The 19,048-nt window shown below is 32.3% G+C and overlaps 1 protein-coding gene across 1 annotated transcript in view; it reads left to right on the plus strand.

Moving 5' to 3' along the window:
* Positions 1 to 19,048, plus strand: part of LOC127706192 (liprin-alpha-1-like) — a 69,107-nt gene that overhangs the window by 16,974 nt on the left and 33,085 nt on the right. The window contains exons 4-7 of the mRNA XM_052210672.1: positions 11,478 to 11,552; positions 14,062 to 14,184; positions 15,778 to 15,999; positions 17,242 to 17,388. Of these exons, the coding sequence (XP_052066632.1) occupies positions 11,478 to 11,552; positions 14,062 to 14,184; positions 15,778 to 15,999; positions 17,242 to 17,388 (567 nt within the window). The remainder of the gene's footprint in view (positions 1 to 11,477; positions 11,553 to 14,061; positions 14,185 to 15,777; positions 16,000 to 17,241; positions 17,389 to 19,048) is intronic.

The following is a 19,048-nucleotide window of genomic DNA, read 5'->3' on the forward strand; positions in this document are numbered from 1 at the left end:
GAAAAATTTCAGCCCAACATATCTGGTGTAACTGACATTACTGAAGTTATGTTTAACCTGTAAATCAATTAACATGCATAATTATATGGCCTCACTTGTCACCTTGGGTGTCAAACATACTGGTAATAAACGATTTTTACCTCAGGCTAACTGCCGTTATGTAATAAAACTTTGTTTATTTAAAATGAATGTTGGGTTACTTCCCTTGATTTATCCTGTTTTAAGTTACTTTCCTTTAAATAATGTAAATTTTTAAAAGAATATAAATAAAATATAAATTGAACAAATAATCATAAAAGGATGGTAATTAAATGATTTTAAATGTTTTAGGACAAATAAAAAAATAATAATTTGAAAATTATTTGAGGGTTCTATACTTCCTTTCAAGGCTTAAATTGAAATTTATATAATAACTATGACCAACAACTACAGTTTGAATGTGTTACTTATCATACATTATAAAACTACTTGCATAAAGATAAAAATAAAAGATCTACTTGCAGATAGATAAGCAAATGTTCTGATTGCAATGAATAATGGTAAAAAAGATATGACCTACAAAATTTAAAGAACATACTGAAAAAGAAGAATGTTAGATTGAACAAGCTGAAAGTTTAAAAAGATAGAGAAAATTATAAGTACAAAGGTACTATAAACATAATACATTCGGATGGAAAGTTGAAGAAAACACACTTTAACAGACAATTTCTACAGCACAGGGTTATATTTATGACAGAATTTATGTCGATTAAAAACATCCTGATCTGAGTCCTAATCTCCAAAACTCCTGATCTTAGTTTCACAGTCCATCACATGTATGTGTACTGCAAGGTACCATACCACAAAGGGAAGGCTGGGATTGAGTTTAGGGGTGATGAATCATAAGGGGGTTCAAAAAATTTTGGGGTGGGTGGGATTTTTTTTTCCTTTTTTTCTTTAAAATTTTCCATTTTAAATTGGTTATTTCTGATTTATATATAAAAGCAAATAATAATGATATGGTTTGAATAGATAAATTAAAAATTTTTAAGTTCTTAGACCACATTTATTCTGTGTCAGAAACCTATGCTGTGTCAAATATTTGATTACAATCCAAATTCAGTGCTGTATCAAGCTTGAATGTTGTGTCCATACTTGCCCCAACTGTTCAGGGTTCGACCTCTGCGGTCGTATCAAGCTGCGCCCCAGCGGAGCATTTTATTCTAGTTTCCGGACAATAACTTGTGTGTAAGTAAATGGGTCTCTCTGACATTCTACCACAAGGTTCCATATAACAAAGGGAAGGCTGGGATTGAGTTTGGGGTTAATTGCCCTAAACATGTAGGAATTAGGGGCCAAAAAGGGGCCAAAAACAAGTATTTTTCTAGTTTCTAGACAATAACTTGTGTGTAAGTGTATGGATATCTCTGAAATTGTACTACAAGGTTCCATACTACAAAGGAGAGGCTGGGATTGAGTTTTGGGGTTATTGCTCCAAGGGGGGTTTCAAAAAATTTGGGTGGGGGGATTTTTTTCCCAATTTTTTTAAGGTATTCATATTTTTTTTTCAAAATTTTTAAAATTTCGAATTTTTTAAAAGTTTCAAGAAGAAATCTTCAATTGCACAGTATTGCGCAATGGATTTATATGATCTTTGACCACATTTATTTTGTATCAGAAACCTATATTATGTCAAAAATTTGATCACAATCCAAATTCAGACAGTATCAAGCTTGAATATTTTGTTCAAATTTGCGCCAACTGTTCAGGGATCGACCTCTGTGGTCATATCAGGCTGCGCTCAGCGAAGCATTTTATTCTTTTTAAAATATATTGTCAATATTGGTTTATTCACTTCAATCAAGCATTATCTTTGAGCAAATACAAGGGCAAGAAGAAAGTTTATATATAATTGGTAATAATATAATGATGACCTTATTATTAAGTTTTTTATATTGATTGATTTGAGGTGACCTAGTGGTCTGGTTTTGTATCGTACTAATACCATGAATACTGTAACAACAGTACCAGCTAGTAAATCCATTAGATTTACCTTGGAATATAAGATTGATTGCTCTAATTCTTATAAGAAAGCCTATCATGCAGCTGAACAACAGCAGTTATAATTGTCAATGGTGTCCATTTTGAGCTTAGAAGTAAGAATTTGTCCAGTTTTCTATCAAACTTTTCTAGAAAACTTATGGGATTTGCAGCTGGTGTTAAAACTAGTGTATATATTTTTACACTTAAATACTGATCTGATAACTCCATACAGACATTTTCTTTTGATGATGTACATATATATCTATATAAGAGATAATTGCATACTAATGTAGAACAAAATATTCCTTTCACAAAACATAGTCCAAAGTATGTTCTGTTTAAAAAGTATGAAATAACTCCTCTGATCAACACATGTACATACAGAAAATTGGCAATTCGACACAATTATAAAAATTTTGATACATTTGAATTCAATTAAAAGAGCATGGTGGCAGTCACCTGCTTCTATTTCTTACTGGACTTTACAGAAGCACTTCTCAGTAAACAAATACACAGCAATTGTGTCTTACTGGACTTTACAGAAAAATTTCTCAGTTAACAAATACACAGCAATTGTGTCTTACTGGACTTTACACATGTTACAGAAGCATTCTCAGTAAACAAATACACAGCAATTGTTTCTTACTGGACTTTACCGAAAGCTTTTTTCAGTAAACAAATACACAGCAATTGTATCTTACTAGACTTTACAGAAGCATTTCTCAGTAAACAAATACACAGCAATTGTGTCTAACTGGACTTTACAGAAGCATTTCTCAGTAAACATATACACAGCAATTGTGTCTTACTGGACTTTACAGAAGCATTTCTCAGTTAAAACAAATACACAGCAGTTGTTTCTTACTGTACCTTACAGAAACATTTCTTATTTAACAAATGCACAGTAAGTGTGTCTTACTGGACTCTACAGAAGCATTTCTCAGTAAACAAATACAGCAAGTGTGTCTTACTGGACTCTACAGAAGCATTTCTCAGTTAAAACAAATACACAGCAATTGTGTCTGACTGGACTTTACAGAAGCATTTCTCAATAAACAAATACAGCAATTGTTTCTTACTGGACTTTACAGAAGCAATTGTTTTTTAACAAATTCACAGCAAGTGTATCTTACTGGACTTTACAGAAGCATTTCTCAGTTAAAACAAATACACAGCAATTGTGTCTTACTGGACTTTACAGAAGCATTTCTTATTAAACAAATACACAGCAAGTGTGTCTTACTGGACTTTACAGAAGCATTTCTCAGTTAAAACAAATACACAGCAAGTGTGTCTTACTGGACTTTACAGAAGCATTTCTCAGTTAAAACAAATGCACAGCAATTGTGTCTTACTGGACTTTAGAGAAGCATTTCTCAGTTAAAACAAATACACAGCAAGTGTGTCTTACTGGACTTTACAAAAGCATTTCTCAGTTAAAACAAATACACAGCAATTGTGTCTTACTGGACTTAACAGAATTTCTCAGTTAAAACAAATACACAGCAATTGTGTCTTACTGGACTTTACAGAAGCATTTCTTAGTTAAAACAAATACACAGCAATTGTGTCTTACTGGACTTTACAGAAGCATTTCTCAATTAAAACAAATACACAGCAATTGTGTCTTACTGGACTTTACAGAAGCATTTCTCAGTTAAAACAAATACACAGCAATTGTGTCTTACTGGACTTTACAGAAGCATTTCTTAGTTAAAACAAATACACAGCAATTATTTCTTACTGGACTTTACAGAAGCATTTCTCAGTTAAAACAAATACACAGCAATTGTGTCTTACCATTCCCACTATTGTTTACTATTGAATGCCAGGTGTTTAAAGATTTTGATCCATATATTTACTTCAGGGAAATTGATTTATTGATTCCCGTTGGCTGTTTGATTAGTAAACTTAGTTATAGGCCATTGTTGTTATTCCAATGTGTATTGTGATGGGAGAAAGTAGTTCTGGTCCTATTTCATTAGACATAGTCATGTAAATTCTGTCAACTAAATAAGTAGTCTTCTTTAAAAATGGGTGTGCTAGTCAGTTGGTTAAACATGGGGGAAAATATCAGCAGCTAGTAATTTTGTGACCCCCTTTCTTGGCCTCAAAATGATAAGTTTTAATTCCTTATGTCATGCATGTTGATAATTATTGTTTGTTCAAGAGTAAATTACTGCCAAGTTAAAGCTACTATTAGAGATGTAAATATTTTAGTAACTAATCTTGATTTTCGGGAACAGAATGTTCATGAAAAACCAAATTAAGACATATTGCAAACAAAAGATCTTTTTAAGGGCATTAAGTTTTACCCTTGTCCATCTGTACGTACTTTCGTCCGTCCGTACGTCCCAAAATTGGTTTCCATTCTCTAACTTGAGTTTGCCTCAACTGAATGTTATGAAACTTATACACAATGCTGATTACCACAAAACACAGATCAAGTTTGAATTTTGGTGGGGTCACTTTAACCATTCTAGAGTTATGCCCCTTTATAAATGGATAAATTGTAAAATTTTTAGTCTCTATTTCTCTAACTTAAGTTTGCCTTAACCAAATGTTATGAAACTTATACACAATGCTTATTACCACAAAACACAGATCAAGTTTGAATTTTGGTGGCGTCACTTTAACCGTTCTAGATTTATGTCCCTTTATAAATGGAAAAATTGCAAAATTTTTATTTTCTTCTAAATATCAAGTAATTTTTATACGACCGCAAAAATTGAAAATTTTTTGGTCGTATATTGGTATGACGTTGGCGTCGTCGTCGTCGTCGTCGTCGTCGTCGTCGTCTGGCGTCGTCCGGCGTCGTCCGAAGACACATTGGTTTTCGCACTCTTACTTTAGTTTAAGTGAATGGATCTCCATGAAATTTTACCATAAGGTTCAATACCTTGAAAGGAAGGTGGGGATTGATTTTGGGGGTTATGGTACCAACAGTTAAGGAATTAGGGGCCAAAAAGGGGCCAAAAATAAGCATTTTTGTAACTTCCAGACAATAACTTGTGTGTAAGTGTATGGATCTCTCTGACATTGTACCACAAGGTTCCATATCACAAAGGGAAGGCTGTAATTGATTTTGGGGGTAATTGCCTCAAAATTTTAGGAATTAGGGGCCAAAAAAGGGGCAAAAATCAAGCATTTTTCTAGTTTCATGACAATAACTTGTGTGTAAGTGTTTGGATATTTCTGAAATTGTACTACAAGGTTCCATATCACAAAGGGAAAGCTGGAATTGAGTTTGGGGGTAATTGCGCGAAACGTTTAGGAATTGGGGGCCAAAAAGGGGCCAAAAATAAGCATTTTTCTAGTTTCCAGACAATAACTTGTGTTCAAGTGTATGGATCTCTCTGAAATTGTACTGCAAGGTACCATACCACAAAGGGAAGGCTGGGATTGAGTTTGGGGGTGATGAATCATAAGGGGGTTCAAAAAATTTTTGGGGGGGGGGGGGGGGGGGGGGGTTTTCTTTTTTTTTTCTTTTAAAATTTTCCATTTTAAGTTGGTTATTTCTGATTAATATTTAAAAGCAAATAATAATGATATGGTAGGAGATACACACCAAACAGGATGTGTAAATTATTATATAATAAGTATTGTGCAATAGCAAGAAATTTTCAATTGCACAGTATTGCACAATTGCAAGAAATCTTCAATTGCACAGTATTGCGCAATAGCAAGAAATCTTCAATTGCACAGTATTGCGCAATAGCAAGAAATATCCAATAGCACAATATTGCGCAATAGCAAGAAATTGTCAATTGTACAGTATTGCACAATAGCAAGAAATATTATTTCTTGATCAATTTCAATGGGGTTTTATTCTTGAATTCTTGGGGTTCTTTAATATGCTGAATCTAACCGTGTATTAAGTTTTTGGATTTTGGGCCCCGTTTTTAAATTGGTCCACATTGAGGTCTAAAGGGTCCAAAATTTAACTTTGTTTGATTTCATCAAAAATTGAATTATTGGGGTTCTTTGATATGCCGAATCTAACCGTGTATTTAGATTCTTAATTTTTGGTTCCGTTTTCAAATTGGTCTACATTAAGGTCAAAAGGGTCCAAAATTAAACTTAGTTTGATTTTAACAAAAATTGAATTTTTAGGGTACTTTGATATGCTGAATCTAAACATGTATTTAGATTTTTGATTATGGGCCCAGTTTTCAAGTTGGTCCAAATCGGGGTCCAAAATTAAACTTTGTTTGATTTCAACAAAAATTGAATATATGGGGTTCTTTGATATGCTGAATCTAACCATGTATTTAGATTTTTGATTTTTGGGCCCCGTTATCAACTTTGTCCACATTGAGGTCAAAAGGGTCCAAAATTAAACTTTGTTTGATTTCATCAAAAATTGAATTCTTGGGGTTCTTTGATATGCTGAATCTAACCATGTATTTAGATTTTTTATTTGTGGACCCGCTATCAAATTGGTTCATATTGAGGTCAAAAGGGTCCAAAATTAAACTTTGTTTGATTTCATCAAAAATTGAATTATTGGGGTTCTTTGATATGCCAAATCTAACCGTGTATTTAGATTTTTAATTTTGGGTCCCGTTTTTAAATTGGTCTACATTAAGGTCCAAAGGGTCCAAAATTAAACTTAGTTTGATTTTAACAAAAATTGAATTCTTGGGGTTCTTTGATATGCTGAATCTAAACATGTGTTTAGATTTTTGATTATGGGCCCAGTTTTCAAGTTTGTCCAAGTTGGGGTCCAAAATTAAACTTTGTTTGATTTCAACAAAAATTGAATATATGGGGTTCTTTGATATGCTGAATCTAAAAATGTATTTAGATTTTAGATTTTTGGCCCAGTTTTCAAGTTGGTCCAAATTGGGGTCCAAAATTAAACTTTGTTTGATTTCAACAAAAATTGAATATATGGGGTTCTTTGATATGCTGAATCTTACCATGTACTTAGATTTTTTATTTTGTGGGCCTGCTATCAAATTGGTTCATATTGAGGTCAAAAGGGTCCAAAATTAAACTTTGTTTGATTTCATCAAAAATTGAATTATTGGGGTTCTTTGATATGCCAAGTCTAACCGTGTTTTTAGATTTTTAATTTTGGGTCCCGTTTTTTAAATTGGTCTACATTAAGGTCCAAAGGGTCCAAAATTAAACTTAGTTTGATTTTAACAAAAATTGAATTCTTTGGGTACTTTGATATGCTGAATCTAAACATGTGTTTAGATTTTTGATTATGGGACCAGTTTTCAAGTTTGTCCAAGTTGGGGTCCAAAATTAAACTTTGTTTGATTTCAACAAAAATTGAATATATGGGGTTCTTTGATATGCTGAATCTAACCATGTATTTTGATTTTGGACATTGGACCATAATAGGTAAATTAAAAAAATTGAAGTTCTTAGACCACATTCTTTCTGTGTCAGAAACCTATGCTGTGTCAAATATTTAATCACAATCCAAATTCGGAGCTGTATCAAGCTTGAATGTTGTGTCCATACTTGCCCCAACTGTTCAGGGTTCGACCTCTGCGGTCGTATCAAGCTGCGCCCAGCGAAGCATTTTATTAAAATTGGAGTTATCTTCCTTTGTCCATGATTATAGTTGAATCAACTACAATCAATGCTTTATACAATGCAATGTTTAATTTTGACTTCCACTGATAAAACACAGATCAAGTTGAATTTGGGTAGTGTCACTTTAACCATTATTGAGTTATGCCCCTTTATAAATCGAAAGATTGCAAAATTTTTAGTTTTCATTCTGTTACTTAAGTTTGCCCCAACCAAACATTATGAAACCTATACACAATATTCATAACCACAAAACTAAGATCAAGTACAAATTTTTTGTTTCCGTTTTCTAACTTTAGTTTGCCTCAACCAAATGTTATGAAACTTATACACAATGCTAATTACTACATATATAATACAGATTAAGTACGAAATTTGGTGGCAACACTTTTACCATTCTTGAGTAATGTCCCTTTATAAACATAAAATTTGCTGAATTTTTTAGTTTGTCTCAACCAAATGTTATAAAACTTATACACAACCGTTCTAGAATTATGCGTGTTTACAAATAGAAAAATTGCTGAATTTTTAGTTTCTGTAATTCAATAAGTTTTTTATGTATTTAATAGAAGAAGTGATGGGGAATACTTCAATGAGGCAGCAACCCAATAACATGATAAATTAAAATAAATGTGGATAGTGTCCACATGTGGACACAGATGATGCCCCCGCTTGCATATCATATAGTTATAAAGGGACATAACTGAAGAACGGTAAAAGTGACGCTACCCAAATTTGAACTTGATCTGAGTTTTGTGGTAATAAGCATTGTGTGTAAGTCTCATAACATTTGGTTGAGGCTAACTTAAGTAGAGAACAGAAACTAAAAATTCAGCAATTTTTATATTTGTAAACACGCATAATTCTAGAGTGCTTTAGTCAGTTGCTATATGGCTTTCAACAATGCAAAGATATATACTGTATCATTAGCCTGTCAGCACTGAGGTTGTGAGTTCAAACCCTGCACATGACAAGTCTGCTCAACTACAATCTTTATTGACTAGGATTGCCAGTTTTCCTGCCAAAAGTTGGTAGTTCTCTACAGGCACTTTGGCTCCTCCAGCCATACAACTGGCTGCCTCAAAATAGTCTATATTCTCGTTTGAATTGTTTTACATTTGTCATTTCTGGGCCTTTTATAGCTGACTATGCTGTATGGGTTTTGCTGATTGTTGAAGGCTGTACGTTGACCTATAGTTGTTAATTTTTGTGTCATATGGTCTCTTGTGGATAGTTGTCTCATTGGCAATCATACCACATCTTCTTATTTTTATACAGTGCTGAAAGTGATGTTTAACACCTAAAATCAATCAATCAAGGTTCTAAGAACTACGACATACAAAGTTGCTGCCATGATTTAGTGTAAGAAATTTTCAAAAATAAAAAATTCTTAGCTGCTTTACTAATAATTTGAATTTTATTGCCAAAAATCAAAATTGATATCATTTTAAGGGCAAAAGTGTCTGTTGTGAGTTTACAGGTATGTCCTAAACAAGTCATAATTTACTAATTTTATCAGTACTTCCCATTTTTTATCACCATAATTGTAATGAACAGCCATTTGCAAAAGTTATTTGAATAACATCTGAAATGTCTGTTGAACACTTCTTTCTGAGCAAAAATTTTAGAAGACAGAGAGAAACTTGATCAGCAGGACATGATTAAGAAAAAATAGATATTTTAGTCATGACTTATATTCTAGTCTACCTACATTGTTGGACAGTGGCCATTGTTAAAGGTGCACATAGATCCAGTTGAGCCACACATGCTCTTTAAATCTTTAGAGCCTCTAGTTATATGTTCCGGTAGATATAACCGTGAAACAGCAGTTTTGGCTTGACAGAGTAACTGCTTCAATAATGAGCTTACACCAGAAGCACTAGGTCAGTTGTAGACCTGAAAAAGAATATATATAATAAGTTTGGACTGATTAAGTTTATGCCTTTTTATTACCATATCAATTATATACCAGTGATTAGGATAATGTTATATAATGTATTTTAGTTGAATTAGGAAATTTTGACCCTCTGTATCTAATAGTTATCATGTAAAGTTGCCCAATTGACTGGAAATTGTGAGATAATAAGTTTTAATTCCATAATAGTTTCTCAAGATCAATGCCATCTAAGAGAAATAGCAGTTTTAACGATTTAAGCGAACTTTTGGCCGGTGTTAATGGAAATGTATAGACACTCAGACTTACTATATGAGTCATACCCCTGTCTTGGATAAAACGGAATCCAACTTATTGATTTTTGGTGGGATATTGCACCATGGCATCTACTGATTATTTGAAATACCAAATTAGACATGTAGTAAGAATCCAAATAAAATGATTTACGACAAGCAAAAGAAAGTCAATAGTCATACGAGATGTGTACAATAATATGCACAATATTACCCAATCCATGCAAATCTATGATACAGAAGAGGAATATGATAACATGTGTTGTCGAGATGGCGTGTTATCTGTGGTAGGTTTAAATGTACGTACTTGTACCTAATCAGGGTCCTGCTTATGTAGGCATGCTCTATGTAGTGCATTTATTGCTTGGGTTGCAGGGTGGTTGGGTCTGTAAAAAAGTGCAGTCCTTTATGGGACAGGATGTGGGTTAAAACATGGTTGGAAAGCAGTTCATCACTTTCATTGGTCAGGAAATTCCCTTAATTTCTAGGTACATTGAGATTTGTATGTTGATTGATTTTTCTGTAAGAAGAAAAGAAGACATTGACTGCATTTAGTGATCTTTAAAATTTGAGATTGCTGAAAAATTTCAGTCATGTGCTGAAAATAAGACTTTTAAAGAAATGGTTGAAATGCTTTGAATCACACGAAGATTTCGCGCAAAGACCATAAGCCAACATTTATTGGTACAAAAAAGGCAGAATATCATGGAAAACTGTTCTAGATTAGCTTGTTATGTACTTTAAGAGATTGAACTTGTTGACATTATTTTAAGAAAAAATCCAGAATCAAAAAGATTAGTACAAAAATGCTGCTGAACTTGAGGAGAGTGCAAGATCTATAAACCAGACACCTAGTGTTAGATGACAGTTATCCAGAAATGTGATCTTCAGATAAGGAAAATTGATATTTTACATTGTTTTGTCTGCCTATCCTGTGCAGATATCTTTAAATTTTTGTAAATCATCAGATTCATTTGCCACTATTACTAGTTAAGATAAGCAGAAGAATGTGGTGTGCAAGAAAGCTACAATTTTTAGTGTACCAGAGGTCAAATTTAGGTCAATTCTGCAGCTCATGTTTAAAGTGCAGTGGTTCCAGGAGATTTAGTATAAGACCAGATTGAAAACAAATTTGATATTTGCATCACACTACCCATTTCTGTCTGGTGGGCACAAGTAAAACTACTATTTAATATTTGATTGTAGTACATGCTGACTTTGGCTCAAAGAGTGGAAATAATATTTGCCTATAATCCTAGTCACCTTCTTTCAGATCTGGTGTGTCTGAATTGACTTTTATTGTTGTTTATTATTTTTTGTTGTGAATATGGCAATAATGCATGAAATATATCAAACTCAGGTAAACGAAAAATAAAACTGGCATTAGGCAAGCATATGACTAAATTCAAAATATGAATAAGAAAAAAAAGTGCTTGAATGGTCTCCATATTATACAGAAAATATAGACAATTAGAAAGATCAGTTAGTACTTTTGTGAGGAAAATGTTCAATTTGGATTAAACATGACTGGATATTTTGGCAAATGCTGTATTTAACCTTACTGAGCATACTGACCAGTCAGTACAAAAAGATATATTGGACCACTGTTATTATTTTATAATAAATGAGTCATGCAAGTTAGTAAATTGTATTGATCCAGATTAATAATTACAGTTTAGGTTACATAATAAGTAATAACTATTTATCAATAACTTCAGGTGAGAGAAAGATTGCGAGTAGCTTTGGAAAAAGTTGCCTCCTTAGAAGAGGAACTGACAAATGCTAACCAAGAGGTAATTATCTTGCTTTACTATTGCCAAAGGTTTTACCTAACTTCAAGGTTTATGATACTAATCACGTAGATCATTAGTTAACACAGAACATACATATCTCTTGCTGTTAAACATACCTGTGTTCTGATATACAATATACACTTCTACAAGAGAATTTGTCTTTTATCAATTTTTAAATTATTGAATGAATCTTGCTGTTTATATGTTATCTTGTACATGTACTGGTTTTCATTACTATTCTAAACTTCAACACATTTTTATGCCCCCGCCGTAGCGGTGGGGGCATTAAGTTTTACCCTTGTCCGTCTGTACGTACGTACGTACGTACGTACGTCCCAAAATTGGTTTCCGTTCTCTAACTTGAGTTTGCCTCAACCAAATGTTATGAAACTTATACACAATGCTTATTTTCACAAAACACAGGTCAAGTTTGAATTTTGGTGGCGTCACTTTAACAGTTCTAGAGTTATGCCCCTTTATAAATTGAAAAATTGCAAAATTTTTAGTTTCCGTTCTCTTACTTAAGTTTGCCTCAACCAAATGTTATGAAACTTATACACAAGGCTTATTACCTACAAAACACAGATCAAGTATGAATTTTGGTGGCGTCACTTTAACCGTTCTAGAGTTATGCCCCTTTATAAATGGAAAAATTGCAAAATTTTTAGTTTCCGTCCTCTAACTTAAGTTTGCCTCAACCAAATGTTATGAAACTTATACACAAGGCTTATTACCACAAAACACAGATCAAGTATGAATTTTGCTGGCGTCACTTAAACCCTTCTAGAGTTATGCCCCTTTATAAATGGAAAAATTGCAAAATTTTTAGTTTCCGTTCTCTAACTTAAGTTTGCCTCAACCAAATGTTATGAAACTTATACACAATGCTTATTACCACAAAACACAGATCAAGTTTGAATTTTGGTGGCGTCACTTTAACAGTTCTAGAGTTATGCCCCTTTATAAATTGAAAAAATTGCAAAATTTTTATTTTCTTCTAAATATCAAGTTATTTTTAAAATTGGAGTTATCTTCCTTTGTCCATGATTATAGTTGAATCAACTACAATGAATGCTTTATACAATGCAATGTTTAATTTTGACTTCCACTGATAAAACACAGATCAAGTTGAATTTGGGTAGTGTCACTTTAACTATTATTGAGTTATGCCCCTTTATAAAAAGAAAAATTGCTGAATTTTTAGTTTCTGTTCTCTACTTAAGTTAGCCTCAACCAAATGTTATGAGACTTACACACAAAACTCAGATCAAGTTCAAATTTGGGTAGCGTCACTTTTACTGTTCTTCAGTTATGTCCCTTTTTAACTATATGATATGCAAGCGGGGGCATCAACTGTGTCCACATGTGGACACTATCCACATTTTTTCTTTATATTTTATGCATGAAAAAAATTTGGGTGATGCATTTTTTTATTTTTCAATTGCTTTATATATTTTTTTCAATCTGTCCATCTTTCAGATTGCGTTTTCTTCACTTTTTCCTAACTTGTAAATACATTTTTGAATATTGACCTAAATTGTGTGCATGGTCATGTCATATATGCTTTTGTTTCAGATAGGGTGAAGGTTGGCGCCTATTAAAACGTTTAAACCCGCTGCATTTGTTTGCACCTGTCGTGATGTTCAGTGGTTGTCGTTTGTTGATGTGGTTCATAAGTGTTTCGTTTTTTATATAGATTTCCTGTTTGAATGGTTTTACCCTAGTCATTTTTGGGGCCCTTTATAGCTTGCTGTTAGGTGTGAGCCAAGGCACCGTGTTGAAGTCTGTACTTAGACCTATAAAGGTTTACTTTTACAAATTGTGACTTGGATGGAGAGTTGTCTCATTGGCACTCATACCACATCTTATATCTTTGTACAGATAATTATACAAAGTTTAAAGTTTTTGTATTTTTTTGACTTTTCAAGGAATTATGGCACTTTGATTTCAAGTAAATGACAGTTTAGGAAATTCTTTGGAGCCATAAAGAACGTGTTTACCAAACTTGGCTTGATAATGCCCCATAGTGTGAGGAAGACCCCTATTGATTTTGGGGTCAAGGTCACAACAGCTATTGATAGACTGAGATTTTGGTTTCAGGATGTTATCTTCTGAACCATATGTGTAACTTTTTTGATTTTTTTTTATGCCCAATGAGACAACAAAGACCCCATATGATTTTGAGGTCACTATGTCAAAGGTGAAGGACACATCAGAAATCAATAGACTGAAGTTGTGGCAAAAAATTGGTTTTGTTATGGTATCTTTTGAACCTTTTGTCCAAATTTCACAGTTTAGCTGGAAAAAAAAAACCAACATAATTGCCAGATAAAAGCAATGAAATGAAACTGTGAAATTCATGCATTCAAATTTTGTACTTGAGTCTTGTGAGAAAAACATGCTCTGAAAATCCCTTTCTGAATTATTTATTTATACTGATTGTTTTGTTGGTTTTTTTCATTCTACATTTATGCTTTCACTTCATGAGCTAATCTAAATTACATTACAGTTATTTACATTACGAGAACAGCAGAGTAAGTCAAGACATTCTAGTGGCAGCACAGAGGAGACTATGAAATTGATGAGTAAAAATGATCATAAGGATGAAGTAAAACCTGAACATCTACCTAAGGTATGGCTTATATAAAAATATGGTGGTAAGGTATAATTGCCAATGGGACAACTATCCAAGGCCCGGATATGAAAAAATGTGTACAATTCAAACAAGAAAATTAGTGGCCTAATTTATAACAATACTGTGTCAATACAATTTATGAAACAAATGCGACAGATATATTTATGCTGGCTGAAGTCTTTTCTTTTAAATAAGTTAAAAACTGAGCAAAATATCTTGAGCATCAAGTTTGATGAAACAGTTATACTTAATTCACATTCATTGCAACCTCTGCCTTATAGTAGTAACTTGGGTAAAGTCAAATGTCCAATTCAAAACATCATCATTCTAACAGTTTATCATTTTTTGCCATGAAGTATAAATGAGCTCAATATTTTAATACTGTAAACCAACTTATTTTTGTGTTTAGCCATTTCTCTCCAACTTCGCGGCAATTTAATTTCACGATTTTCAAGTTTTTTTGGAGTAATTAAATAAGGAATAATCTGATTTATATATATTCGCGTTATTTTTCTACTCGCGAAAGTCTCAAAATAATTGCTTGCGGAAATTTGTTGGTTTACAGTATATAATATTCCATAAAGTTATTTCTATGTAACAAGATGCAGAGCTCTAAGATGTAACAGATATTCTTATGAAAGAAATCAGAGTACATCAGTTTTTATGAAAGATGAATTTCACACATCAGACTTAACATAGTTAATTTTTATGCCCCCACAACAGCAGAGGGGCCATTAAGTGTTATCCTTGTTCGACTGTATGTACATCTTGAAATTGGGTTTCCCTTCTCTAACTTTAGTTTGCCTCAACCAATTCCAAATGTTATGAAACTCATACATAATGCTTATCACCACAAAACACAGATCAAGTTTGAATTTGGGTGGCGTCACATTTACCGTTCTATAGTTGTGCCCTTTTACAAATGGCAAAAATGCTGAATTTTTCATTTCCGTTCTCTTACTAAAGTTTGCCTCCACCAAATGTTATGAAAATTATTGCCACATCACTCGGATCAAGTTAGAATTTGCGTCACGTTTACTGTTCTTGAGTTATGTCCCTTTATAACGTTATATGCGTCTGGGGCATCATCTGTGTCACATTCTCCATTTTTTTTACATGTTTGTTTTCATCAAAGGTCTGATTTCCTTTTGGTCTGTACCAACTGCCTCACAACTGATCTTATAAATTCAGTCAAACCTGCTTAAGAGACCACATGTATTAAGCAAAAACCTTTTTTATTAGACCATTAATTTAAGGTCCATCTGTAGTGGATTTCATATAGATTGAATCTGTAATAAAATACCACCTTTCTTATGAGACCACTTTTTTGCTCTCCCTTGAGGGGTCTCTTAAAACAGGTTTCAATATAAATGATGTTTTAACTAGACATAATATTGTAAATAAAGTTTGACTCATGAAATGGTGATTAAAAGTGTTTGTAAAAAACAATTTAAACAATAGTAACTTACAATTCATGTTTCTCGAATAGAAAGTGGTGATTTGATATTGTATTTTAGGTCACAAAACAACTTACTACTTTTAAAGAAACCCAGAAAATACTTTCTTCATTAAATTTTATGGTTATTTCAGAGATTATCCAATGGATCTATAGACCCTGATTCTGAAGTGAATAGAATTATAGAATTACAAGACACTGTTGAAAAACAAAATAGTGAATTAACTGCTACACGGACTAAGTTGTTAGAATTAACAAATAAGTGTACAGAATTAGAGGAAAGCTTAACTACAACTTCAAAAGATCTCATCAAATCACAAGAACAAGTGGTCAAGTTACAGAGAGATTTAAGAGAGGTGAGTTGGTGTTCTATCAGATTTTTTCTTTAGACGAACCCTTTTAATTATGTGTTATGGTCAGGTGATCACGAGGAGCAATATCATAAAGAGTGAAAAACAGCGACATTTTGGACCATCATAAAATTTTCAAAGATGGTACAAATTACTGAATGATATGGATACAGATTATGTTAAAAAGATGTATTTTGCTACAGAATACATCCACACAAGATATGAAATGCTCAAAATATAGGTCCAACAAATTGAACCTTTATTTCATGTTTAGTTGCCATGTTTAAAAGCCATATTTCATAGAAGAATATGCTTAAGTTATACTTGTAGATGCCAAAGATACAATTACATATATATTTCAAAATCATATTGTGAAGTTGGTGTTGTGTTCAATGATGACTTTTAAAGTGTCTAAAAACTGGAGTATGTTGATGATAGGCAATGGTTGGCAGCAGACAACCATTTTTGTTAACACAAAATATTCTTGTTTTCATTTTCAGCTGTTCTAACAGATATTGAGGAGGTTTTTTTTTTTAATTGCCTAATGAAATTTATTTTGAAATTCTTAAAATTAAGACAGAGGACAGAAAAAGTAAATCAAATGCTTCAAACTTGCTTTTCAGCAGTGTTATTGAGCCAATGCTCTCCAAAGACAGTTTGTTTAGGCTGTTTATGGGAATGACACTGATACAAATTTTTTTCTTAATATATTTCCAAATTCTAGATTTCAAGAGGTAGACATAATGTCTTCAGCAATACCCTAGTCTAGTCAAAGTTTTGAATAAACTTAATAGAGTCTTTAAGATCTGCCATCAATAACAAATTACCTAAAAGGACAAAAAACATTAAAAGAGATAACTAGAATATACCACTGACTGATTCATATCACCAATTCAAATTTTCAATATAATTTCTCAATGTCAATATACTATATTGGTTTTTTTCCAAGAATATATTAGTCATCAAATTCTTTTTAATTTGTTTATTTCAAAACTATATGCATGACAATTAATGTTTAATTATTGTCTTTTTTATACCAGTTTAAAGACATTATCAAAGATAATGTATTCCTTTTTTGTATTAATTATAATTCATTGAGTCAATGAATCTATAATCACCAAATTTGTTTATACTCCCACACTGTATTTAAATCTATATATAGCCTCTGGTGGCTTTGTGTAAAGTTGTTATCAGGAAAACCCTTTAAGTGAATTAACTACTAATTATTGATTGTTTTATGTTTTATAGTCATTAGCTCAGCGAGAAGACCAAGAGGAGAGGATTGCTACTTTAGAAAAACGTTATCTGAACGCCCAACGGGAATCAACATCACTTCATGATCTCAATGATAAACTAGAGTCAGAGTTAGCTACAAAAGAGAGCCAGTTAAAAAGTGTAAGTTTCACATGTGAAAATGACATGTATGATGGTATAGACAGAGTAATAGCATTTGTATTGGCAGGTATAAACAGTACAAATCAATGTGTATTTGAAGTGCAATCATTTCATTGAAAAGAATGTGTATAGAAAGGTATGAATAGATGAGTACAATTTGTGTGGGCATATTGTCTTTTTAAAACTGGGAATGGAAAAAAATTACATAATCATTTCTCTTTTACAAGTTGGATTTGATAAATATATAATTGTTTATATTAAAGATACAATAATCAATGGATGGATTGTTTATAAAAATAGACTTCAGTATTATTTGTGTTGACATGCTTGCAATGCAACATTCATGTGGAGGAGTAAATCTTGAAAAAAGTTACTGCAAACGTTAGTCCAGAATACTAATCATCATAGTCCAGAATACTAATCATCATTTTATATTATCAAGTTTAAACATTTAGATCTCAATCATTATTTAAAGTCAGATATTTAGAATGCATAATTTATTTGAAGGTATATACAAGTATATTGTTGGCGTTGGACGATTAATGAAATCCTGTTTGTGTATTCTTGGTTTTGATGCTTCCAAACATTTATATACTGTGGATTCATTTATTTTCGTGGGTATCAATTTTCGTGGATGAGGAAAACTTGTATTTTGGTGGAAATTTGAATCGTGGTTTTGCAAATCTCTGCATAAAAAGCCTATTGAAAATTTGTGATTAGTTGAACATTTGAATTCGTGGTTCACATGTTCCCACGAAATCCACGAAAATTGGTATCCAAGGAATAATTATGAATCCACAGTAGACATGGCATTTCAATCTTAAGTTTCAAGCATACCTACTGAAGATTGAATCTTCAGTCCCAGAAACCTGTGTTGTGCACATTGAAATGTGTATCATACATTGTATATACATACTAGTTAATTAAATTATGTGTGGGCCAGTCCAAGTGTTTGATAAAAGGTTAATTTTTCTAAAATACTTTAAAAGATATCATGGTTTTATCACAACTTTATTTAAACATATAAAAATTATATTGTATGGTTTATATCTATCATGTCTATGCATTAGGTGGAGAAAAAGAATAATGTCTTAAAATAATGCCAAAAAAAAAAGGTAATAGTATTTTATATTTTATAAAACCTAATGCAATTTCCTCTTCCTAAAATAAATAAAATATTTTTTTGTATTAAGTGCCAATCTGCCTAAGAATCAGGCAGTGGTGAAAACATGACAAACAAAAACCCACTCAAGTTGACATTAATTTATGTTCAAAATGTATAATGATGCACGAATATAAAATTCGTTTCCTTTTCCTGTACTGGTAATTCAAGATATGATTTGGTTGAAATGCACTAAAAATTAACAATTAAGGGGAGCTAACTCTGTAATTTGCTATCATTCTAACCAAAATGTATTTGGTGATTTCTCCAATTACCAGACACGCAGAAACGAAAGGCCTACCATTTCTAACTCAGGATGAGGGTAACTTCAAAATAGGATGGTTAGGTCGGTGGGTTTTTTCCGGCCATGTTTTGATTTTTTTCAAAATTGGCTGATTCTTACAAAGACTGGCACTTTAAAAAGCTCAAAAGAATTTCTTGTTTGCAAAACATAACATATATAAATTACATGACCTGAATATTGACCTGGTTGTTAAT

Source organism: Mytilus californianus, unplaced genomic scaffold (assembly GCF_021869535.1).
Source record: "Mytilus californianus isolate M0D057914Y unplaced genomic scaffold, xbMytCali1.0.p SCAF_6, whole genome shotgun sequence".
Classification (NCBI taxonomy): domain Eukaryota; kingdom Metazoa; phylum Mollusca; class Bivalvia; order Mytilida; family Mytilidae; genus Mytilus; species Mytilus californianus.